Source organism: Netta rufina (genome assembly GCF_964035555.1).
Source record: "Netta rufina genome assembly, chromosome: 3".
In the NCBI taxonomy this organism is placed as follows: Eukaryota; Metazoa; Chordata; class Aves; order Anseriformes; family Anatidae; genus Netta; species Netta rufina.
The window spans coordinates 76,855,904-76,882,917 of NC_140125.1; the positions used below are offsets into that span (position 1 = coordinate 76,855,904).

The window sequence follows — 27,014 nt, forward strand, 5'->3', positions numbered from 1 at the left end:
TTCACAGTTTCACAGATCAAGAAGCACACCACCACCACCCCAAAAAATCAATCCTTTCAATCAGATTTCCAGACTCCCAGCAGGTTTGTGTTCTACTTGGGATTCTTTCCAGCTCCTCTACTGCCAGTTTGCCTCCAACTGGATGCAACAACTGGCCTCAGCAGTGCCAGACATTGTCCTGCAATAATCACTGTCCCATCCTACACTCTATGTTCAAGTTAAAAGGCCCCTGTAAGGCACTGTCTCCTCAACAGCATTTTGTTGTCTTATGCTTATCAAAGTAAGGGCCACTCCATCTGCAGCACAGATGAGGCATTCTCTCTCCAAAGAGCAACGCACCGTGCCTTACTGAATTACATTTTATTTGTTTCATATCCTCTTCCCAGTCAAGAGCATGTATTGCCTTCTAGTCTATCTCCCACTCCTTCTAGTCTAGCTTCCACCTCTCCCCAGTCAATGCCATACCAGCCTGAATAAGCATTCTCCCTGGTTTATCTTTGATGGTATCAATGAAAAATTGAATGGAACAAGACCCTGGGAGAGCCCAGAAAATAACTGAAGTCGGTCTCTATTGTGTCCTATGCTGGTGAGATTAGATTGCTTTCTTTAAAGCAACACTCCTTGCTACAGAGCAGTCTTCAATGTAAACATGCCCTTAGCAAACATGCTGGGAAGAAGGGATTGTATATTCAAATACTTAAGTCATTCTTCAGCTTTAGGGAACACAAAACAATTAGATCTGGATTGATAATCTTGTGTATCTACATTATATTTCTTAGCACTGTATGCACACTGTAAGAACTGAAATTATGATCTTTTTGTTTGTTTGTATCAATCTGATAGCATTTAACTTACCTCACATGCTCTGGTGTATGTCTTGTTCTGCCAAGAAGCAAATTAGTGAAAAGCAGGATTAGCATAAATATAATCACAGAGTATTTTAACAGATAATATCAATTAATTAGAAATTTCTTATATTAAAAGTATACTCAAAAATCTTACCATTGGTAAATAGTGAAAAAAAAAAGGAAAACCCACACTTTGGGGGATAAATAAATAAATAAATAAATAAATAAATAAATAAATAAATGAAACCATCATTAAGATGACGCCCAGACTGAATGAGCTTCAGTTTTTCAGGTAGGTCCAAAAAGATCAGCTTAAAAACTCATGGCAGTTTTCCTAGACCCATGCTAATTTTTCCCCATTTGGTTTGCTAAAAGCAAGAAAACAATCTAGTGAAGACATGAGCTACATTTATATCTGATATACGCCCCAGAAGAGTAAAATCCTGAAAATCACTAGTTCTCTCTCAGTGCTTGAAAATCTGGGTAAGTGGTTGAGCTGAATAAACTCTAAAGTGTCCCCATATTGTGACAAATACATTTTAAACCTCTGATTTTACAGGCAACTCCTACACTAAGAATTATTATTTTTGATCTCTGTGGGTCACTTCCAATTTGGGATAGTCTATGATTCTATGATTAGTTTCCCAATGGAGATACTATAAATATACTGAAAAAAAAAATATATAGACCTTAATTCTTTTCATAAAAACACTGCTCTCGTTAGGTTTTCCACATCTGCTGTTAGATAATGTACTTGATGGACTGGAGACAACTGCTATAAAGCCAAGGTTAAGGCAATACTCACACATTTCAGAGGGCAACTGAGTTGCACTGTTGCATTCCAAAACTGACATCCTTGTGTGCACTGCAAAGACAGATGGTGGCTTTAAAAAGGACTTTGAAATCACATTTTTAAAGAGAAGGGAAACTCCAGTGCTAAGGGTGAGGAGAACATTTCAGAAATGCTTGTTCACTGGGTAGAAGTGTCAGATATGCATTATGCAGCACAGCCAGGAACAGTGGAAAGCCATTCAAATAAAAGCCTCTTGCTCTCCAACATGCAAGGCATAGGCTTTAAAACAATGAGTTTTCAAAGATGTGATAAATCTTATGTGATTTGAATTTGATGTTGGACCTGTCTTGTTTGTTCTGTCCCATCCACCTTTTAATGTTCCTGTACATTTTTCTTTTTAAAGGGAAGCTGGAAGGGAATTACATTAGAAGTGTGACAACTCTGACATCGAGTACTGAAAAGCCTCATGAAAAAAAAAACAAATAGCAAGAATTAATAACACTGAGAAAAGATACACAGTAACCTAGTCAAGTCAACTATGTACTGTCATGACAACACAGCCTTTTACTATCCCATCATCATAAATGAGCCAGGTGCTGAGGTTGCTTCTCGCTAATCTCTGCAGAAAGTACTGATACCTAAATTCTCCACAGCTCTTCCAAGAATACATATATAACTTCCAGAATGAACTGCACATGAAATCAGAAGTAGGAGAACATCAGCTAATGTCCTCACAGGATTGCTGCTATGGAAAGCTCATGTTAAGCTAAAGAGCCTCCTGCTACAAGCACAAGCATTTGAAGTCCTACAGAACTCTGAATTTTAAACATTTATCAGCTTAAGTTTTCCCCCATCAAATCACTGACAAAACAAAATAAGTATACTTAATTGTACAAAGCGAGCTGAATAAAAGTCTTAATGATTTTAATTTTAGAGAAAACACTAGTTTTGACTCACTTTCTAAAAAGTTATTGATTATGAATTTTGTAGATCACAAACCTGGACGCAATTAACAGCAGAGAATCAGACACTTTACACAGAATTTTCTTTAAAAAAAAAAAAATAAAATAATAATTAAAAAAAAGATGGTTGTCTCTTTAATAATTTGAGCCAAATTTAAGTACATGATTTACTGACAGTGGCAGGCAGAGAACTGTACACATTTGCATGAAGTCTTTGACAATATGGTCATTGTACCCATATTACCAAATAGCAGTTATGTAAATTGCCAGTAATTAACAAAGTAAACCATTACTCACCGCCCCATTGATGTCACTAACATTGCAAAGGTTTGCAATTCCAAGTTCTCCTTCCTATAAGAGAAATACATGTGTTTTTACAAAAAGTCTAAACGTTCCTCCCCCAAAAAATTTTTCAAATATAACAAAATATCAGTTTCTTGTAAAACAAGTTTTCTTTTACTAATATTTATTCATATGAATAAATGTATTGTTGACACACAAGTAGCTTCTCACTTGAGACTAATTGCAGAGCACTGCTAAAACAAAGACTTGGCAGAATCAGCTAGTGTTAATTTAATTATCTCAGGTATGAATTTGGCCCTCGTCTCCTGATTCTGGTTCACAGAGTCAATAACAAATGCTTCATAAATATGTTGGGCATAAATAACGCAGCCAAGTGGCTTTGACCTCTGGGGAGCAGAAAGACTTTCCTTCGAGCTAAGTGCCTTTTGTCTAGCCTCCTTTTGAAGGGATTGTATGCAGCCATATGGTGGCCAGCTTTCCTCTGCTGCCAGAAGGGCTTTCCAGCCAAGGTGCCTCTTTTTTCACATCATTCAAAATGTGTAAAACCAGTCATCTCCTGTGAAGTGCAAATGATTTAGGGATGTATCTAATAACCTTTGAGAAGCTGAATGTTAGTTCTTTAGTTTGGTCCTGCAAGCAAGTAAGAACATCCTTAACAAGACAACCCTCGGGAAGACATTTCAGCACACCAGGCATAACGTGACAATAGGTAGTACCCCAGACCCACATAAAGGTGTCACAAAACAAATGTGAACACAACAAGTAGATAGAAGGAGAAAAATTAAATTTACATCTCTTAGGCTCCAAGATTATATTTTTCTCATCTGAATCCCTAACACAATACATTCACTGAACATGAACGTGATTTTCCTGTCTTTCAAAGCTGATAGGAAGAAAAACTTATTTCTTATTCTGAATTAATTTAAGCTTAAATCAAAGGAAGGATCCCCATTAAAGTTATCATAGCATGCTAGGCTTCCACCAGGGAAGTCAATTAACTCTTTCACTGATGCCAGAGTTAGAAATAGTTTTAAAGGAACCGTCAGACAAATGTATGAAACAAAAAGGAGCAGGTGATAGTCTTTTGCAGGAGGTTTACACAGTTAATTAGCCTGAAGGCACAAAATGTCCTTTTTACTGAGCAAAGGTACATGATCTTCTAAAAACATCAATGTTTCAAGCAAATAGAAACAAGCAGCTAACTCCTGAAAGTCTGGGGCAGATCTGTCATTTGGATTTGAGAGCTTTTGCTTATCTTTGTTGTGCATCGGTAGAAGGAAAAATAATAAATTCCACTCGACTACTCAAAGGAACACTAAGAAAGCATAAGATTAAGGATTTAGCCTCTTACTTTGCTTCTTAAAGAAATATCTACAATTTAAAGCATAAATGATTTAAAAAAGAACTGAAACTAGTATGGGATAATTGTGCAAGCCACAGATTCCCAGGCAATTTCTTATGAATTTAAAGGTTTTCTAAGTTTACATAAGAAAAGTCAGGCTAGACAGAAACCTGTAAGCAAAGTGAATAAACTGAAAGACCAAAGGTTGCTCTCCTCCACTATCCAGGGTCTTTAGAATTTACAGTAATTTCAGGAGCTGCTGAAACGAAAGTATAATATGAAAACCCATGCAACCTAGTTAAAGGGATTTTTTCTTTACCAGGTTCTACAAATTCTAATGTAAAATATTAGTTCTCAAACCCTGCTTTTACTCAAATACATTCTGTAAAAGAATTTTTAAAGACTCGATCATTAATTTAAAAAAAAAAAAATCTTACAGTGTTAATGATCGGATACATTTCAACAGATTAAGAAGAGTTTTTCAGAACTTACCAAGTTACTTGTACACAGGTTTTGACAATTTTTTGAGAAAGTACAATACACTGCAGAAATCCATACAAAGTAAAAAGTAGCAAGTCTGTTTAGTGGATGATCCCACAGGCAAGTGTTCCTCATAACTTGAACAATTTCATCTGGCAGTCTGATTCTTTTCTTGACTTGGCCATACAAACTCCTTTAAGTCTCGATGATGGAGAAACAACTGTGAGATTTCACTTTTCAGTATATTAAATATCTTTAAGTCTTTGTTTAGTCCATTGTTTGTACAACTTTTCAGCTTCCTGGAGCACTTGTCCTGAAATTGCACAACACCTATTTCATAGTTTCTTATTAAGCCACTGAAACAAATGAGGTGACCAATGAAAGTCAGCGTATCTCCTTACATAAATATCATTAATGTGAAGAGGAAACTGCGTAACACTTTGAGCCAGGTGCTGCAAAAAACACGGAAACAGGGAAAGCCTGAGAGAAAACTTCCCTAATCTTCATTTCTACTGTGATTAAGCTATTTCTAAATATTTTCAAGTGGCTATAACTAAGAAAATTTGTTCGTGATGACGAATGACTTTGTTAGAACACTAACCAGTCAGTCCAAAAATATTAATTAATTATATTTTAAGAAGTTTGTACCCATGTCATGGAAGATAGTAGAAGTGGATAGATAAATCATATATCTGATTTGGAGAGAGGTGAAGAATCCTATCTACAGTTGGAGACATTAAAGAAGTGAGAGGGAATTCAAGCTTGAGATAAACACAACTTCCAGTCTCTGGCACATTTCTGTTGTTCTAGCAGAGCTATCCCCAGAGTAGTTCTATGAACTGCAACAGGAAATAAATCCACACACACACAAATATATATGTATAAATAAATGCTATGTCATTTTTGTGCATGTGTATTATGTGTTTTTGTGTACATATTTGCACAGACATGACAATAACATAGCATTTTAAAGATCTGTCGCATCCTGTCAATGCTACTATCCCCTCATACCTAAATGCTCCTTTATCTTCCCACATCTGACTCATTTAACAATCAAATATTCATGCGTTCATGCAAAGGAGCAGGCTGGGAATCTGGTTAATGCTAACCCAACACCAACAGAAACAAGTTGTTTAGCATTAACCTGATGCTGTTGTCTCCGATTCAGGTCACAGTGCAGCCCCATGTGTTGCTGTGCCCATGCATGGTAGCTGAAAGGAGCCAACAGCTCTGATGAGAGTAAGACCATGAGCTTTCAGGTACACTGATGAGGGGGAGATTGCCCTATTTGCTTGTCACCTCTCCACTCCAGATGGATGCTGCCCCCCTCCAACCTACCAGCAAAGCTGCTCAAGAGGAAACTCCTTAGCTCCAGCCAAAATAAGCCAGGTTAGTCTGGCTGCTTAAATAGTAGCTCTTTGCTAATCCAGCTCAGCTTGGCTGAAGAAGCTTTGTCAGTGCTCACAGGAGAAGCATAACCAAAGAGGGAGCTGGTGACAGGCAGCTGTAGACTGTGATATCTTCTGGAAACAGAGCAGTCTGTGCTTTGTGTAGATCTTTAGGAAATTCTTGGACTCTCAGGCAGTAAATTAAATGTACCCATGCCAACACTCTAGCATCCAGACCAGGTGTCACAGGAAAACCCACATCCACACTTTACAGCTCTGCCACACTCCAGAAGAGGATGGCCACAAGCAGTCTAGGAGGTTTCTGGAGAGCGTGGAAGATAGCTTCCTGACGCAGCTGGTTAGTGAACCTACCAGGGGTGGTGCCCCGCTAGACCTTCTCTTCACAAACAGAGAAGGACTGGTGGAGGACGTGATCGTCGGGAGCTGTCTTGGGCAGAGTGACCACGCAATGGTGGAGTTCACTATTCTTGGCGAGGCCAGGAAGGGGACCAGTAAAACCGCTGTATTGGACTTTCGAAGGGCTGACTTTGAGCTGCTCAGGACACTGGTTGGTGGAGTCCCTTGGGAGGTGGTTCTGAAGGGCAGAGGGGTCCAGGAAGGCTGGGCGCTCTTCAAGAGGGAAGTCTTAATGGCGCAGGAACGGTCTGTCCCCACGTGCCCAAAGACGAGCTGGCGGGGAAGAAGACCGGCCTGGCTCAACAGAGAATTGTGGCTTGATCTTAGGAGGAAAAAGAGGGTTTATAAGCTTTGGAAAAGTGGGCAGGCCACTAAGGAGGACTTTAAAGAAGTAGCGAGGCTGTGCAGGGACAAAATTAGGAAGGCCAAAGCTCATCTGGAGCTCAATCTGGCTACTGCCGTTAAAGATAACAAAAAACGTTTCTATAAATACATCAACACAAAAAGGAGGACTAAGGAGAATCTCCATCCTTTACTGGATGCGGGGGGAAACTTAGTTACAAGAGATGAGGAAAAGGCAGAGGTGCTCAATGCCTTCTTTGCCTCAGTCTTTAGCGGCAATACCGGATGTTCTCTGGATACTCAGTACCCTGAGCTGGTGGAAGGCGATGGGGAGCAGGATGTGGCCCTCATTATCCATGAAGAACTGGTTGGTGACCTGCTACGGCACTTAGATGTGCACAAGTCGATGGGGCCGGATGGGATCCACCCAAGGGTACTGAGGGAACTGGCAGAGGAGCTGGCCAAGCCACTTTCCATCATTTATCAACAGTCCTGGCTATCAGGGGAGGTTCCAATCGACTGGCGGCTAGCAAACGTGACGCCCATCTACAAGAAGGGCCGGAGGGCAGACCCGGGAAACTACAGGCCTGTCAGTTTGACCTCAGTGCCAGGAAAGCTCATGGAGCAGATCCTCCTGAGAGTCATCATGCAGCAATTGCAGGGGAAGCAGGCGATCAGGCCCAGTCAGCATGGCTTTATGAAAGGCAGGTCATGCCTGACGAACCTGATCTCCTTCTATGACAGAGTGACGCGCTGGGTGGATGAGGGAAAGGCTGTGGATGTGGTCTACCTTGACTTCAGCAAGGCTTTTGACACCGTCTCCCACAGCATTCTCCTCAAGAAACTGGCTGCTCTTGGCTTGGACTGGCGCACGCTTCGCTGGGTTAGAAACTGGCTGGATAGCCGGGCCCAAAGAGTCGTGGTGAATGGAGCCAAGTCCAGTTGGAGGCCAGTCACTAGTGGCGTCCCCCAGGGCTCGGTGCTGGGGCCGGTCCTCTTTAATATCTTCATCGATGATCTGGACGAGGGCATCGAGTGCACCCTCAGTAAGTTCGCAGATGACACCAAGTTAGGTGCGTGTGTCGATCTGCTCGAGGGTAGGAAAGCTCTGCAGGAGGATCTGGATAGGCTGCACCGATGGGCTGAGGTCAACTGCATGAAGTTCAACAAGGCCAAGTGCCGGGTCCTGCACCTGGGGCGCAATAACCCCAAGCAGAGCTACAGACTGGGAGAGGAATGGTTGGAGAGCTGCCTGGCAGAGAAGGACCTGGGAGTGATGGTGGATAGTCAGCTGAATATGAGCCAGCAGTGTGCTCAGGTGGCCAAGAAGGCCAACGGCATCCTGGCTTGTATCAGGAACAGCGTGACCAGCAGGGCGAGGGAGGTGATCATCCCCCTGTACTCAGCTCTGGTGAGGCCGCACCTCGAGTACTGTGTTCAGTTTTGGGCCCCTCGCTACAAGAAGGACATCGAGGTGCTTGAGCGGGTGCAGAGAAGGGCGACGAAGCTGGTGAGGGGTCTGGAGAACAAGTCCTACGAGGAGCGGCTGAGGGAGCTGGGCTTGTTCAGCCTGGAGAAGAGGAGGCTCAGGGGTGACCTTATCGCTCTTTTTAGGTACCTCAAGGGAGGCTGTAGCGAGGTGGGGGTTGGTCTGTTCTCCCATGTGCCTGGTGACAGGACGAGGGGGAATGGGCTTAAGTTGAGCCAGGGGAGTTTTAGGTTAGATGTTAGGAAGAACTTCTTCACTGAAAGGGTTGTTAGACATTGGAACAGGCTGCCCAGGGAAGTGGTGGAGTCACCATCCCTGGAAGTCTTCAAAAGACGTTTAGATGTAGAGCTTAGGGATATGGTTTAGTGGAGGGCTGTTGGCGTTAGGTTGGAGGTTGGACTCGATGACCTTGGGGTCTCTTCCAACCTAGAAATTCTGTGATTCTGTGACAACTGAAATGCCTGTGGAGGATGGCCCCTAAATTACTGACTCCTAAATTATCCCTGGAATATGTGGTCATTTGAGATTAGGCATGGCTTTAAATCACAGGTTTAGGTGTATTCTGACTAAATAATATGTCTGAATTTTATCTTTTAAAAAATAAATAAATAAATAACAATAAAAAATTAAAATGAATCGTGTTTAGTTATTCCTTGTTTCTTGTTTTTTCATTTAATCAACTAGTTGATTTTGTTACCCCAAAAGGAGTAGGGGAGACAAAAGACACCATACCTGTGTGGTACTAAATCTATACAAACTATGAAGAAACGTGCAGCTTGCCTCCCCTGTGCCTCCTACAAGGACTGCCAGTGTTAGTGCTCCTCAGCCCTTTCTCAATCCCATTTACTCCAGGTAGCCCATGGCAGGGGTGGCAAGAGGCACAGCACCAGCTAGTGTCAGGTCCCACGAGGCCCGTCAGTGACCATGCTCTTGGACTGTCAAGGGTAGGAGGATCACATTATTCCCCTGGTTGTGCCACTGAATCCAGGCCTCCGCTCTGTAGTGATACATACCAGATGCAGCTAGTTGGCAAGGCACAGGGCACACTGAATAGCCACAGCCAACATGTAAGGGCCAAAGACATACTACAGCAAAAATGTCAGTATAGCTCCTCCCACCCTACTGGAGGGAAGAGACATTGGTCTGACTCTGCAAGCCCTTCACAGGTCTGGGGTTATCTGAAGCCTGGAGTGGGTGCAGATGGGGCTGGGGAATTAGGGTGGAGAAGGCTCAGTAGATAGGAAGAACTAGGTTGGGATACTGGAGAATGTCTTTGGTGTTTTGGGGGATGTATAGGGAGGAGCAGTTGGAGGTAGAAGGAAAGCTCAAGTTAAGATCCTGGTTAGGAATGGAATATAGGTGCATTTGAAAGCCAGAGGTTGGCAGCCATTTAAAAATGTTGGCATTTGGATCCTAGGGCAAGGAAATTGGGCTGCTATCAATTACATGTAACTAACACTTTCCCTGTAACTGGAAACAATGTGATTACTGATGCTGATAATTCTTGTACATGACCATTTGCACATCAGTGTACATGCCTTGCACAAACGTGCTCAAACCATTAACACAATACAGATAATTAATAAAATATTAATATCAAAAACGGTATGAACGATTCGTTTTAAAAAACAGAATTTTCTCTTAGACTTCCAACACTTTTCCACCAGGTGTCACTGTAACATGCCATAAACCAGGACTTTCAGAGGAAAAAAGTACTGAAATGTCTCCTTACTTAATTCTTTCTAGCACATTGGTCAAATAAATACAAGTAGTCATCTGAGGCTCTGGATTTTTCACCTAAATACCAACAACTGCCTCCAGGGAGAGAGTATTTATGGGCTTCAGAAACCATGCTTTAAAATGAGGGTTTGTAAAATCTGTAAATAATGGAATATTAAGTATTATTTTTTAGGGTATCTCTTCCATAAAATTGCATTCTGGCATAGAACTAGGGACACAAAATCTGTGAGAGTTCTTTAATAAAACTTATCCTTTATATTGTAGATCTATGTACAGTACATCATTTCCTTCAACCCAAAGACCATTATAAGCACAGAAAATTCTAGGATCTGCAATGGAGAACAGTATGAATGAGCAGAAAAATAAGTGTAGTGAATAAGAGAGAAGAGCAGACTCCATTACAATTCCCTATGTGAATTGCAATATATTTCAGAGCACCTCACAAACTGTGGATTCATCTTTTAAATTCCTTTGAGAGTGATAGAAATATATACAGATGAATGATGAACCTTGACAGTAATGAATAAGGGTTATTATAACTTGAGGAGAAAAATGCACATTATAGTTGCCTGCTAGGCAAGTAACTAATTTGTGCTGTATACCTGGGATGGTTATGAACAGTAAAGACAAATCCTTCCTGTATGTGAGCATGTACACGTTTGTACATATGTACACGTGAATGGTATAATATATGCAGGGTAATGATATAAGACACCAGGTTTTAGGGCTCCAATGCACTTACAGCAGAAAACTGATTTTTTTTTGCTGAGGAGAGCTGGCAGCCTCCCCTGCATACACCCCAGTGCATAGACACAAGCTTCTTACCCCCACAGCCAGAATGATCTGTTGGGCAGCATCTCCTAAACTGCCAAAGGTTATAGTCCAAGACATTAACATAAACTGATGCCAACTTTAGATTATTTTCATACCCCAGAGTGAAAGCTCTCAAATTTCAGAGCCAGGAGCTATCCCATCATCCCTGCCCCAGTGGCAGCAGCCTCCACCAAAAGGTAGACCTGTCAGCTCAGGTGGCCCACTCCAGCCACCTAATTTTAATCTTCTCCCACATGCAAATCAGGCTCCTAAAACCTCATCAAATTAAACACTTGACCACACAGTGCCATCTGAAAACAGCTATACATAGTTTCACAGAACCACAGCACGCAGCAGCAATTGGAAAGGCTGTGGAAAAAGAAAGAAGTATGCCTGAGGAGGCAAGGAAGGGCACACACCAAGGCCCCAAAATGTCAGTGTCTAATCTGGACTGCTTGTGCCCTGTTTCATAGAAATAAAACTTCCATGAAACTTTGACCACATTCATGTGCCCTATCTTGGTGGGGAGGAAAACTGGAGAGGTGAAAAAGGAGAGACTGTCAATCCCACCACCAGTCTACAGGGCACAGAAATTAAAAGGAAAATCTGTGTTACTTATCTAACCTTTTTGTCTGTCGGGAATAGACTTGAAAAGATATGCAGATGTGAAGCTCTCACTAGTGGTGACTGATTTTCACTCTTTTCCAAAGATCACAGATTATTCTCATTTTCCCAACAGCAATGGGCCCTCATTAGCTTTTGAATTTCTCTGTAAAGTAAGTGAACAAGGACCCTAAGGGCAAAGAGCTTCCCTCCACTGCCCCTGCCTCCCTTCTCTTTTATTTGTTAGTGCAACTGCTAAGGCAGCTGCTTGTCTGGCAGTCACAGCCAGTCCATCAGGGAACACTTTGCACAAACAGAGGGAATACCGTACAAGAGAAACCCCTTGGAGTCTGGCTCAAGATTTATATCTGTCTCTGCAGATTAGAGAAGGGGGAGGGAAAAAAAAAAAAAAAAAAAAAAAGCAGACTTAAACTGGATCAAATTGGAAAGACAGTCATGCGTGAGATATTTAGCTAAACTAGTCAGGAGACAGGGATTTGTTTCTATTGATCTGCAGTAATGATGACTGGAGAAATGTCTCATTAAATGATGTACAATGATGGATATCAGACTAGGCAAGTTTGAACTGTGGAAATTAACAATAGTGAGAGATCTGAAAGCTAGGCCAGGACAGAAATTATAAGGAATGTTAAAGAATAATATCTATCAATGCCAAGAGTATATTATGGTTAATTACAAAAAAGATCGGGCTTTAAAAAATATTCTTGGTTGCTACAATATGCATATATATATATATATATATATATAAGTATATATATATATATCAGAGTTTACTAAACTACATTTGTGTAATCATCCTATATGACATCAGGGAGAAAGAGTGACACAAAAGTGAGTGTTACAAAGTGACAATGAAAGCCTTACTGTTATGTAGGTAAAACTCACATTGCATTTTGTATTGCCTTCAAGATGATAAATTGGCAAAGTATTTGCAAAACTCTTCAGTGATTTGTTCAACTGCATTATCTCCTAGATATCTTCTGACTGTTAATAATCAATTGTGCAATCTGAAATTTGAAGAAAACTAGGTTTCAACACACGCAAGCAGCACACAGAGCAACAGAGCAAGTGTGAAATGGGTATATGCAGCATGTCTGAAGAGGACTGCATGGAAAAGATTTGTAAAGGTTTTTTAGAGAGGAACAGAAGGAAAAGAAGATTGCCTTCTGCAGAGGGAGTGACTTACTGCTCTGAGCATGTAGATCAGTGCATGAGAAGGTGTAAAGCCAAGATTAGGAGAAAAAGACAAAAGGAACTGCAGCAGTTGTATAGATTACATGATCTTTGTACAGGGTCTTCAGTCTGCATAAACATCTCCCATACCTTTTACCTCTAACACCTCCTGGTTTCCATGGTGTTCCAAAATACCTGAACATTTCATTTCCTGGCACTTTCATAAAAAGAAACTGCTCAGCCAGCAATCCAGGAGTGAGCCCATATGCATGGAGTCTGTGACAGCCTGAGAAGCAGCAGAGCCCACCTGGGGGGGACGTAGCAGAGGCTGGGTTCAGCCATCTCCACAACCTGCTTGTGAAGGGGTTTGGATGCACTACTTACTAAACTTTCTGTAAAAATCTAGTGTTTCAGAACCTGTTCCCCAGTAACTTCCAAGGACAAAAATCAAAATAACGTAAAATAAAGTAAAATAAAGTAAAATACAGTAAAATAAAATACAGTAAAAAACAGTAAAATGAAATGAAATGAAATGAAATGAAATGAAATAAAATAAAATAAAATAAAATAAAATAAAATAAAATAAAATAAAATAAAATAAAATAAAATAAAATAAAATAAAATAAAATAAAATAAAATAAATAAAATGAGAGCCTGCTCTTCCCTCTCATTGGTTTAGTAGTTCTCCTCTTTTCAAGCTAAAAACCCTGTGAGGGAAACATTCAACTGGGTAAAAATACAGTTACCAGACCTACTAACATGAGAAACTTCTGGGGATGATAACCCAACATGTAATTTTCACATGCATTAACAGGTCAAAAGGTAAATGCTGTGGGAAGGCCAATATTTTGTCTTGACTTGCTAACATGTGCTAACACCACAGACAGCCAAGTCCACTCTTAAGGTTTTATCCTCTAAAGGTTTCAAAGCCTGTCTGGAGGACCAGCTGCTGCCACAGCTGAAGAGGCTGCATCACCTCAGGAGAAAATTGTCACCGTCATGGGGTTTGCTGCCCAGGTCTGCTTGTGGAGAAAAAGGCACAAGCATGCCTCCAACAGCCCCCAGACTTGGATAAATGCTGGGAGACAGCCCCAAAATATCAGCAACAGCACACCAGCACCTGTCAGCATGCAAGGTCCCCTCTGTGGAGTAGCCCACAGTGACTCCACTTGCCCATGACAAGCCTCTGCTTGGTCCCATAACATGAACACATCTTCCTAGGGACACACAAAACTGTACCCAGGGCTGGGGCACCATGTGCCACAGCTCCACCGGGGCAGCCAGAGGGCAGCAGGCACCTCCCTGCGGTCAGGGATGGGCCAATGCCAAGATGTGGGCTTGCAAGTGGGCCATGGCCAGGCCAGGTAGGGCTGTGTGGAGCTGGAGCCCAGTCCTGCTGCAGCCTCGTTGGAGCAGGGACTGATGGCCCCAGGGCTGGTATGGGGTCCTGGGCAGGTGGCAGAACCCCCAAGGCAGGAACAGGCAGGCCTGGGGGTACCCTCGGGCCACAGGCAGGCTGGTGTCACCCCACACTAATGGAGCCCAATTCAGGCAAGGGCAGGCAAGGCCAGGCACATAGGTGCTCCACCTGAAAACTAAAAATGAGGATACACACTGAAACTGAGATGATCTTTGCTCTGTGAAAGAAAACAGCCCTGCTCCTAATGTTTTCTCTCCCTGTTTCCATCCCATCAGGTTCCCAGATCTCACTCTCCTTTGCCCTGCCCTAGCTGTGTGGTCATTCCCCTTCACACCAGCTCTGGTGCTTTTTTTGGTCGTGTACCGAAATAATTCATCTCCCTGACACAGCAGAAATCCATTCACCTTGTGGTCAAGAAATTTTTCTGCTGGCTCAGCAAGTTGAAATGGCTCAACACGAGATCAGGTGAGTAACAGGAAGAAGGGAAGTAAGGCCAAAAAAGGAACCCTTTGACCCGACTTGTTTGAACCTTCACTTTAACAGCTGCTATTGTTAACTAAATTTAGGTCTAAGGCTACATCATTGTCCCTTAATAGAGAGAAGCCTGGGGAGTGGGGTCTGCTGCTTATGATGTGTTTGAATGTGATCTTGCACAATAGGGCAGTGACCTCTCCTTGCATTATGATAATACAAATAACAAGAGCTGGCCTCTAATTGTGAGCACATCTGGACTCCCAAATGATTTGCAAAACAATGACATGCTTAAACTGTAATAACAAATACTATGTCAAGGTAAAGCAGGATAAGAGAGAAGCATTAAACAAGGGATGTCATACCAGTTCATAAGTTTATGCTCCCTAGATTAAAGATATAAATTGGTTTATGAAAAGTATTTCATTTTTCCAGTATTACTTACATGAACAAGAACACATGTACACACATCTCTTCCAATAGTGAAAGGATTCAGACAAGCTCAAGGACAAAAGGAGTAAATTAGGAAGGGAAAATCTCTAGGTCAAATCAGATATAACAGCATTACTTATTTTATAAGAAGTGATACTGTATAACTATTTCTGAGAATATCTTACTTTTTTTTTTTTTTTCTAGCAACGTGTGGGATATGGACTAAATTATAAACCAGAGAAGAACTATTCTGTGGGAAAAAAAAAAAAAAGAAGAAAAGAAAAAAAAAAAAAGTGTCCTTTTGTGATAATCCACAGTAAAGACCACTGGAGACCACATCTTTCAATCTCCAGAGCCATTTGTGTTCACAGTGCAGTATACTGGTGCACACCCATCCCAACAGCAATTTAAGCGAAGGTCAAACAGCTGAGGTACAGGTGTGTGCTCTCTTTGCTGGTTTGTAGATTGAAGAAGCTGAGCAGAGTAGAGAGGCATAGGCACAACAAAATTTGAACCACTACAGTAAGATCCATCTGAACTTGAGAAGTAAGGGCCCCAAAGAGCACTTGGTGCTGATGTCAACACAGACTACCTGGTATCTTCCAGGTTCCTTGAATTAGATCCAAGAATTAAGCTGAAGGCAGAGACTCTGCCCAGGCATGATTAAATAGAAATGCTTCCTTTGGTAGAGTTTCCAGGTCCAGCACATGCTCTTTTGCATGTGCTTTTTAGATAAAGACGATACATATGAAAAACTGTCTATATGTGTATTTCTATAAGACCAGTAAAATAAAATAGCTTTAAATGTTTTTGTTGTGTAACAACAAGTTAGCCTTTGCTTGGTAGAGGAGTCATCAACAAATGTTATTATAATTGTTCTCTGGCTGTGGTATCTCTGTCACATTGTTTTTGTTTCTTTTGCTTCAGTGTTTGCTATTTTATTGCATTAATGTAATTCCACAGGTCAAAACAACAACAAATTCCCCAGGACAAGGAACATCAACAAAAAAATACTGCTCGTAGGATGCAGGGCAGTAAGTGAAGGTTCATGGTCCACCAAATTCACCATCTGCAACCACAGGAAACCAATGTAGGATAAGCTACATGTGCTCCAAGAGTGGTTTATAATTAAGAAGCAGCTGAAAAGCAACGTCTTCCTGCTCCTGCTTGTCTAGAAGTGGTGAAGTAGGCAAACTGAGGAGTCATAATTCACCACCATTCTAGTAATAGGAGTAGATGTTGTGGTACAGAGGATATTTGACCATAATTTTTTCTGACATGGCCTCTCTAGGTCATAGAATCATAGGATGACTCAAGTTGAAAAGGATCTTAAAGATACTCCTGTTCCAACCCTCCTGCCATGGGCAAAGATGCCACCTACTAGATCAGGTTGTCCAGGGCCTCATCCAACCTGGTCTTGAACACCTCCAGGGACGGGGCATCCACAGCTTCTCTGGGCAACCTGTTCCACCTTACCACCCTCTGAATGAAGAATTTCCTCCTAACATCTAATCCAAATCTTCTCTCATTTAGTTTAAAACCATTCCCCCTTGTCCTATCATTATCTGTCCAAGCAAAAAGTTGTTCTCCATCTCTTTTATAAGCCCCCTTTATGTATTGAAAAACTGCAATGAGGTCTCCCTGGAGCCTTCTTTTCTTCAGGCTGAACATCCCCAGCTCTCTCAGCCTTTCTTCATAGGAGAGATGCTCCAGCCTTCTGATCATCTTCATGGCCCTCCTCTGGACCCACTCTAACGGATCCACATCCTTGTTGTGCTGGCACCCCCACCTGGGTGCAGCACTCCAAGTGGGGCCTCACAAGGTCAGAGCAGAGGGGGACAATCCCCTCCCTTCACCTGCTGGCCACTCCTGTGTTGATGCAGTTGGCCTTCTGGGTTGCAAGCATGCACTGCTGGCTCATGTCAAGCTTTTTATCCAACAGAACCCTCAATCATTCTCAGCAGGGCTGCTCTCAGTGAATTCTTCTTCAAGAAGACCCCTAGGAATGAGGGCATATTGGTGGGACTGTAGGAAAGGGAACACTTTATGCCATGTGAATGAATCAAAATCCATTTGATCTCTCCTTTTTCAAAGTAAAGTTTTAGATTTTGACTGACTCAGTGAAAGCCTGACCCATCCCTAATCTCTGCTGTTCATGCAGGTGAGCAGCCCACGGAAGGTGAATTCATGGTTTAACCTATGCAAGGCAGTGGGTCTGACCCCACCATCCTGCATGAAAATCACCATTGAGCTCAAGAGCTGGAGAGCATATCATATGTGATTTTTGTGGGCAAGTGCCACACTGGATGTGGAACAATTAAAATAATAGGCTCAATTTAAGCCTAGGAGGCAGACCTAACTAGGTCATAACTTCAAATATCATATCTTGAAAATCCTTTAGGACCACTTGTAAACCCCTAGGCCAAAAACAACCACCATTATGCATGTCTTGCATAACTAAGAGTATAGTATCTTTAACAAAAAGGAGACAGTAGGATGCCAAAAGTTCTTACTTTGAGAAGACATATTTGAGAAATGATATGGTCCACGTGAACCTACCTTTAAGTCATAAAAATTTCAAGCTATTGATCATTTATCATGTTATGAGAAATGAAGGTTTAAAATTGATCAGAGTATTTATCACTCTGCTAAGTTCCTGTTATACAAATAGGGTAGGCTCTCATTTTTGCTTCACAGTTTCCATAATACATTGAATACTGCAATTAAATTTTGAGAAAATATTAAAATTCAAGCCCATATTTTTTGAAGTTATGTTAAAAAATGGACACAAAGACCCGCCTTCACAAAGACAAATGATGACAGTTAATCACTTTTTTTACATTTAATACATAGTCTGGCCTTAAAAGCAATTGACAGAGAACCCTTAAACTATATATACAGTTGTAATTCGCAGCTGTGGCAGTTATGAATTACAAGAATTTGACCTTGCAATTCATTGGTGTTATGCCCCAATGCTATGTGGAAAAGTTGCACAAGAAGCTTTTTCTCCACACATAATGATTATTGCAGATTTATGACCCATGCCTCCTCTATGCATAACTGGCTTACTTCTGTGAAGCTCTCGAGGAATGCAGACTTTCATAGGTTTCAAAACGAGCATGGGGAGGGGAGGGAAAATCCCACCCATCACACCCATCACTAATTACTGAATTAATAAGCATGATTCCCATCCCTCTCTCTTCAAAGTAATAAGCTGAACGAAATGAAAAGTATCTCTGGACTTACTGTTCAACCCCTGAGGCTTTCTTGCCTGAGTTCATGACATGCCCTGCAAAACAACAAACTGCAACGTGGCATGAAAAGTTGAAATTGAAAAGATGGGCTAGGTCTGGTGTAAAATGACTGATTTCAGCTAAATCAGTCAATTGTTCAGATCACGCTTGTATTTGCCTGCAGGTCTCTAAGCTCTTATTCATATAACTGGAGGTATAGTGGTCAATAAAACAGCACGTAAGCTACCCTCTATGCTACACATGAGAGCAAGAGTCACACATACAGTACCAAAAATGGTTAAGCCCTGCTTACTTGCATTCACCATCCATTACTCCACACTTTTGTTTGGTAAGAATTGGAAGAATATAGCTAGACTAATAACTGTCTTTATTAAAAAGGCATGTGATTCAAACGCAATTGGTCATTCCTGTAAGTGACCACTGGATTGCTTTATATTTTGCAGAAGTAATTCCCTGCTTTTCCTTGGATGTAGCCTCATAAATATGAGTAAGTAACTAAGACTACTTGTTTCTCATGGAAAAAAAATGCAGACTATGCAGATTCAGCTGTGAACTCCCCCTCAAAATCATGCTATAGTTTAAAATTACATACTACCTATGGATTAAAGGGGAAAAGTTGTAATGTTTTAAATGTGTGAGAGCTAATACCTTATAGAAACAGGAAAATTATTTTAAACATCCATAAAAAGCAATGAGAGCCTTGTCTCTGACAAATCGATCAAGGGTACTGCCAACTAGCAAGTTATAAAATAGTAGGCTCTGTTTTGACAAAGAATGTCATGAATCTTTAGATCATAATATTTTTCAAGGCAACCTTAAAACAATATGTTTAAATGAAAAGGAACATTCTGTCCCATATTTCTTGACAGAATTAAAAACGACAGCATGGCACGTTTGGTTGATTATCTTCAAAACCAGGATGATTAGAAACTTGATTTCATTTTGTCTGAAAGTAAGAAAAATGATGACACAAGACTGCCAAGCATCTGTGAGAAACTGCAAAATGCGTGGCAGTGGGACAAGCGATTAGTCTTGAGCTTGATCTCATAATTGCATCATAAAAGGTGACAAGATTGGGTAGGTTACAGTAATTAAAGTGATGAAGGGTGCGCATTCATCTCCTATACGGCTCTCATTAGAGCTACACCCAACTGTTGTTGCAGTGAATGAGGCCCTGTATCCTCCTTAGTATCCAATTAGCACAGGCTCACCCTGTGCCACTGCTGGGAAGAGCCCTGCTGCTGCTGCCACTCCTGCCTGGGCAACATCTCTGCTGCCAAAAAATAATGAAAAAATGTCCTGAGGCCTGCTAGAGTTGGGTTTTCTCTCCTGGAGGCTGTTACCTAAATTGCCTGCAATTTCTTCTTCGGTGCTCTTATGGTCAAAGAATATTCTCAGTCCCTCCACCAAGGGTTTCTGCTCTCAGTGTCATGGCACGATGCCACTGCTATGGCTCCAGCTCAGCGTGGGGACAACAGCCCGTGCCCTTGCCAGTTAGGTTGTTTCTCCTTTCCAAAGTTTTCTCCCATCTGATTTTTGATTCGTGTTTCTCTTCAAGTAATGAAGCACTCAGTTGCAGTAGAGTTTGAGTTATTTGCTCAGATCTGTTTGAAAAGAGGAGATGTTTTCCTAACTCCTTCACCCCTGTGCAAGCATGCGTTTTCACACCTGAAGAGCAATGCTTGCACAGAGCAAAAAGTGAAAAAGAGCCTCACCTGAGCCATGTCTGACTCTGACAGGGGGAGCTCGGTCCTGCAATCTGCCACAGATGATGGACAGTGGCAGTTACATGATGATGAGCAGTGGCAGTTATGTGAATATCCAGAAGCCCAGGGGAGTTCTGTAGATCAGCTCTCTCCAACTAGTTTAAGAGGATGCAGCCCTTAAAGAAGGGCAGCAGTGTATGGGCCAAAATGTCTTTGCTGCTCTATGAGCATGGCCTTAACCTTACACTGTTACCGGGATATTGTATCCAGTAAGTACTCTGTGTATCTGGAATATCTCAGCTGTGTCTCAATGAACTTGGTGGACTTTCTAAGCCATGTCATGAAATGGTACTGACTTTGCAGTAGCCTAACTATTTTTAACAAGGAGGGCTCCCCATATGTCATACACAAATCCTGAATCTAGCCATATTTCGGGCTTTTTCTTTAAATGTTTCCTCTCCTGATATATATATGTATATATATATATATATATATATATATATAATTCTACAACGATAAAGTACACTTCCAGCAGAAGGCAGCACCTGGAAACACAGGGATCAGAGTATTTTGTTCTCAGCTTTATCCTGCAGCTCTATGACTATTTGCACTACACCAATGCAAATGCAAAACGTGCCCCATGTATAAAGACTGTTCAGAGGCCTCTCAATCTGCAAGCTACCCTTCAGCTAAATGACGAGATTAACATACCTCTCAAAGTCTAGAATTGTTCCTGCACTTTGTGATTTGTGACCTTGGGTCTGCTACACTTCATTGTGCTGTGTGATTCCTCCCCCTTCTCCTGCACAGTCAGCAAAGAAAGCGCTTAAAATTTCTGAGGAACGGGAACTTCCCTGTTAGCCATACAAAAGCAAGGTTGCTCCGCTAAGCTGAAACTTAAACCTCTCTGTGTAAATTAGTTCTTCGCCTTTTCTTTTCCCCCTAGAACAACTGTATGAAACAAGATGCTTTTCAAAGAAAGTATGTATACAGTGTCAAGCTTACAAGATAAGCCTAGGGAAACTCCTCAGTGCGATGCGTTTCTCTTTCCTCCTCTGCCTCCTCCCCCAGAAAAAGCTACCAACCTAGCTCAAGTCCAAAGGGCACACAAGGCCTCATCACATGCTTTAGGTCTGCTTAGAAGCAGCTCTTTCAGTGCGTTATATACAAGTATGTACCAAGTATAGATAAGCAGATAAACCCATGAAGCCATAGATAACATAAAAGTCTAAGATTTTAACTTGGGTATGTCCCCAGCATGCTGGTCCACCACATTCTAAAGTATATTGAGCTGATTTCATCCTGAAGTCCTGTCTTGCTCTTCATCCTGGGACTGGATTACTCATTGGTAGGTGTCTGCACAGTAAAGGTATACATATAAGGAATAGTAGATGAGATACACTATCCAGTTGTAGGTGACTCAGTTAATTACCACTAAGTAAACGCGCAAAATGCTCCTAACATCCTTGGAAAAACTAACTGTAAAGGAAAAGAGTGTCCTCATGCTAAAACAAAACAAACAAAAACAAACAAACAAACAAACAAAAACAAAAACAAACAAACAAAAAACAAACAAAAAACAAACAAACAGGTTGCCCACATCACTGTGTGAATCCTGTCTCTCTGAAGTTAAGTCAGTGTTAGTGAACAACATCAGCTGCACTAAGCTCTCAAGAAGTGATCTGCCGGGGAGTTTTCATATTGTGAAGCACCCACTGAGAGGCATCCTCACAAGGTGTTAGCTAGGCTCCATGTATGCTTTCTTTCTGAATAAATCTTTTGCCTTGACTCAAAGTCCTTGCCTTTAAAACTGCATTTATGTAAAAGCTGGTCTTAATTCTCCTTCTCACAAAGGGAAGTTTGAAAAAGTATGTATAAACTGATGTAGCAATGTGATGGGGGTTACATGAGTCCCTGAATAATAGCTTTGAGAGCTATCTACTACTTCATTCATCTTAATGATTATTTAATCTTGGGAGCTGACAGTAAGTTCCTTGCCTACAGCATATTGAAAACTGACAGAGAGAGGGCATGATAAAGTAATGTGAATTTAATAGCAAAATAAATAATACAGAAGCTTCAGCACTGATTACGTTATTCATTACCGTGCTGAAGTCAATAGGAAACCTGCGCTTCCAACACCTTCTGGAAGAGGTGTGGAGTTTCCACCTGAGCACTGAGCACATTTGCAAGAGGAAACACGTGGCTGGAACCCAGGGCCGTGGGAAGACTGAGGAGACGGGCTGCTTGCCCTTCCTCCTGCAAGTGCTCTCCTGCACAGCAAACTCCTTCAGCAGTCATGAAAGGAAAACAAATACCGCTCCCAGGTATTTTACAGCCCTAGTCTCCAGGGCGTGACTTATTGTTCCTCTACAAATTGCTGGAATAAAAATAACCATGAAGCAAATTATTCTCTAGCTATCCATCCCAGAGGGTATTGTCAAGCCTCTAGTGCCCAGGAGAAGGAGAAAGCTTCCTTTCCCAGCATGTGCCAACCCACCTTCCTTCTCCCTCTGAAACCCTTAAAGGTGGGTGACAGACAAAAGCCTCTTTGGCCTTCTAAGGCTGCTTACCTGCCTGCACCAACTGCCAAGATCTGCTGAGAGCTCAGCACCAGCAATATTACCTGCAAGCACCATGACAGAGGTTTTTGCTTATTAAATTGCACAAGATCACCAAACCTGGTTTATTGCAACACTGCATCCCTAAGGTGACTTGAAATTGACTTTGCAGGGTGGGTTTTTTTTGTTTTGTTTTGCCTATATTTGTCATAACACTTAACAAATATAATTGCAACTAAAACCTGACCCTATTATGAAAGAACATATTCTAGCTCTCAGCCAATGGAATGCAAATCAGTGTAATTACCAGTACAACCCCATGTGTGAGTCACTGGTTTTGATGGCCCACCAAAACTGATACTAAACAATGTATGCTAGGATGCTGTTATATTGCTTTTCAATAACTGCAACTCATTCAAATGTAGATGCTGCAGAGGATGTATCAGTGTGCAATTTGTTTCCTCTCCCTGGTGTTTTCATTTTGTCGAGTCTCATTTGTAGATTTTAAAACAATATTTGGTATAGGAGAAGCTATTTTCTTTAACTACAATATTTTTAGAGTCATAGGACCACAGAATGGCTTGGGTTGGAAGGGACCTTAAAGGCCATCTTGTTCCAACCCCTCACCATGGGCAGGGACACCTCCCACAAGTCCAGGCTGCTCAATTCTGCATTACCAGCTTTACCAATTCTGTGTTATTTTTAAATTCAGACTTGAAGCTGTTGCAGAGTTTGACTTTCTCGCCCCTTTCCATCCATAGTCTCCTTCATCTGTATGGATCTGTTCCTGACAATCTGCGAGACGAGTCCATGAACAGGCCCCTTGCATTCCCATGGACACACTCCTCTTCCAAAGTCTCTCAGGCTTCAGCTCCTCGAGGCCAGGCACCCACCACAGCCTCCCTGGTTCAGCCAGCCCGATTCTGGCTCTCGCTGATGAGGTCCAGCGAGAATTCCTCTAAACTGCTGCAGTAACAAACACCCCGCCTTGTGCCAGGTCTAATGTTTTAGATGAGACTTCACACCCTCCTTTGTAAGGAAAGGGTAAGTCTTGAGTACTAAAAATCTGTGTTAAATTCGTGTATGTAGGAATGTAATGTACTGGGTAAAAAACGTGCCTGGTGACTATGTATAACAGTGCCTGTAAGGAAGTTAACAAACAGATGTTACCATTTGCGAAACACGAGCTCAGTTAGGATAAAGGTTATAGGCTTGCCCTTCCCTAAAGTCCTGTAGGAGCTAATAACCACCGGTTGTCTCCAAGACTCCAGGTGGGTTGCAAGTAGGCTCCTTTTGGGGGCCAGCAGCCGCCTCAGCAGCGCACGGGGCCGCCCCCACCTGTGCCATAGGTCCCCCCCCCTGGGGCCGGGCAGGTCCGGAGGGGTTTAGCTTGTAGGCGGCGAAAAGCAGCGGCAGGGCGGAGCAGCAACCCCGGGAGGGGGCAGCGGGGCTGGCGGGAGAAGGAAAAGGAGGAGGAGGAGGAGGAGAAGGAGGCAGCCCGATGGGAAGGGCGGCGCTGCCCCTTCTCCCGCTTCCTCTCTCCACCCCCAGCCCGGGCAGGCGGCGGCAGCGCTGCAGCGCGGCTCGGGGGGGGCACCCGTGCGGCCCCTGCTCCTGCTCGGCACCTGCAGCAGAGGGATGCGAAGGGGCGGCCGCCCCCCTCGGAGGGCAGGAGGGCCGGCCCCGGGGCCGCCCCGGCGAGGAGGAGGAGGAAAGGAAGAGAAAGGAGCGGGAGGGAAGCGGGGAAGTTGTGCCGGAGCCATGAGCCCCGCCGGGGGGGCGCGGGCCGCCCCCTCGCTGCTGCTCTCGCTGCTGCTGGGAGCCTCGGCCCCGCTCTGGCTGCGGGCGGAGAAGCTGGGTGAGTCCGGGGGCAGGGGCAGCCGGGGGGGGTCGCCCCCCTCCTGGGAGCCGGCAGCTGCCCTCGCCCCGGGGAGAGGGTCCGGGGGGTCCGGGGGGGGTCCGTGGGCTGCGCGCTGCTGACCCGGTTAATCCCCGCCGCCCTTATCCCCGCTCCGAGGAGCTGCGAGATTACGGCGGTAACCGGCCTGAGGGCGAGCGTGTCTTCCCGCTCCCCTCGTCCTCCGCTAGTCGGGGGGTGTTCCTCGTGGGTCCCTTCTGCTCTTCTTTTCCCGAAGTCGCGGCAGCGGGGAAAAGTCCCCGGCAAGTTGGAGGCGCGGCGCCTGCGGCCCCGGGGGCGCCCGGGCTCGGCACCGGCTCTGCTCCGGCACCGGCGGTGGGGATGGGATGGGATGAGGATGAGGATGGGGATGGAGATGAAGATGGGGATGGGGCTGCTGCAGGGGCCCGAGCCCATTCCCGGTACCGGCAGCCCCCGCCCCGCAGCCCGGGCTGCTCACCTGCAGCCCCGCCGGGAAGAGCAGCGCCTGCTCCGGCCGAGACAAAGTTTGGTGGGGATTTCGCTGGGATCCCGCAGCTTGGTGAAACGAGGGCCCGGGAGCTGCTCTGTTTGCCCTCTGTTTGTGTGCGACTCCCACTTGAGCTTCCCGTGTGAATTGTGAATCCAGCTGGCTTTTGCTGCGGGGCAACTGCGAGCTGCCGGCTGTGGCATTGCCCGGCCCGGTGCATCCATCTTAGAGGAGTTCACTGACAGCTACCGCCGAAGTAGTGCTGGAAGTTAGGCATAGTAATGAGCCTGACAGCAAACTTCAGGCAAGCTGATAGTCCCCGTATCAAATCTGGCTGCAAATTCCAACACCCGGTGCTCTGGGTTAGTGTAGCACCCAGGCAGTGCCACAAAGCACTTTATTTGGCTGATTTATACCTTTTTTTTTCCCCCTAACTTCCTAGTTATGGGGATTTCTGATACAAACTTCCACTGGGGAAAAATTGGTACAAGCCAAGTGACATTTCCACTTATCAGCTTCATGCGATAGCTTTGTTTTTCCTCTTGAAACTTTGCTGTGCTATCCTCAATATGTATTTCCCAGTTTTGAGACTCCAATTTGATATGATCTGGGAAACAGAGATGGTTAAAAAAAACTTCCTCTCTATCCATCTGTGTTCTGTTGTGGTGGTGTGTGTTTTTGCCTCCTCTCGTACCAATGTTTTGTCATGATGACCTCAAGGACAAAGTCACTTGGAGAGTTGGTTAGTAAGTTTGCTGGGATTTCTGGGGGTTTTAGTGCATGCAGTGTCACTTCAGCAATTAAGCATGACTCCGACTCCTTGTCTGTATTCCAAAACTGAGTGGTAAAGGCGCTTTTGTTGTTTCTTACTCATGTCTGAAATGTTTCTGCCATCAAACCAACAGCACAGAAACAGAAGTCCTAAGACAACCAGGTAAACCGTATTCCTAAACTCACATTTACAAGTCTGCCCAGCATTTAGAGACCGGAAGAGATTTTGACCCAAATCTTCCCTTTCTCCTTAGGGGGGCATTATTCTACTTGTTTGTTTATTGATATTGCCCTATAAATTAGGGGCTAAGTGTTCTGCAGCCGCACCAGTGGAGGGAGGTGATAAGGATAAGTGGAGACAAACTTCCTGTTACACAAGCTTCTCACCTTGACTTAAAAGTTGTAATGGAGCATGAGAAGTGGCAGAGTGAATCAGGCCTGAGTTTCAGCTAATTCTGAATCGTGACCACTGGTGTCTCCCACCAGCTGGTTCCTGGAAAGATGTACCGATTTAAATATATTGATTTAAATATATTTATATTATATAAAGTAGTGCAGTTTTCTGTCATCTAATGAACTGACTGTGCAGTCTGCTTTTTTCCATGACCAGAACCCACAGGTAACAAGTTCACATGTCTTCTCAGTCTATCCCGAGGGATGCTACAAAACAAGGGTGAAGCTGCCATTATATCTTTTCTTTTAAGTCTTAAATCAGGGAAAGGCCCCTTTTTCACTGTGGTGTTGCTTCGTAGTGTAGCTCATACTGAGGTGACTGTGCAGAGCCTGTGTGTCAGCTCTTTTTCTGCTCGTGTTAAAGATGTACATTGTCTGAGGACATCTATGAAACACAGCATTTTGTTTTTCATAGACTGATGACAGGAAAGGACGTGTGATTAGGGAACTGGTTTTAATTAAAACATATTTGTGAGCTTAGTACATCTTACCTGGGGACAAATGTCATACCTATGACTGTGAACGAGTGATAAAATAACTATGGGATTTATAATAAAAGGGAAAATAAGCACATTTTAATTATGCTGTATGCTGATCTTGACTTCTCTTGTGGTTTCACTTGCCAGTTCTTTGCTGACAACCACAGATTATACCTTGTACCCCACCTGCCCAGCCTCACACAACCACACTAGACCTGGTGCCCCTTTTCAAGGTCTCCTTCCAGCAGGTCAAGACCAAGGTAGAAGGGAGGCAGATCTGAACACGTTACCTTTGCCATTCACTGTTCTCCAGTTTTTCTTCTGGTCTCATTGAGCAGGAGACTGAAATATGTAACTTTGGGCAGCAGCTACCTAAATCAGAGTCAA

General features: G+C 43.2%; 2 protein-coding genes across 2 annotated transcripts in view; one reads left to right on the forward strand and one right to left on the reverse strand.

The window, feature by feature from the left end:
* Positions 1-4,863, reverse strand: part of ROS1 (ROS proto-oncogene 1, receptor tyrosine kinase) — a gene marked incomplete at both ends in the record, with an annotated part of 77,534 nt that extends 72,671 nt beyond the window's left edge. The window contains 4 exons of the mRNA XM_084283919.1: positions 856-882; positions 1,654-1,713; positions 2,901-2,954; positions 4,741-4,863. Of these exons, the coding sequence (XP_084140045.1) occupies positions 856-882; positions 1,654-1,713; positions 2,901-2,954; positions 4,741-4,863 (264 nt within the window). The remainder of the gene's footprint in view (positions 1-855; positions 883-1,653; positions 1,714-2,900; positions 2,955-4,740) is intronic.
* Positions 1-27,014, forward strand: part of DCBLD1 (discoidin, CUB and LCCL domain containing 1) — a gene marked incomplete at its 3' end in the record, with an annotated part of 164,639 nt that overhangs the window by 93,515 nt on the left and 44,110 nt on the right. The gene's annotated exons all lie outside the window — the stretch shown is intronic.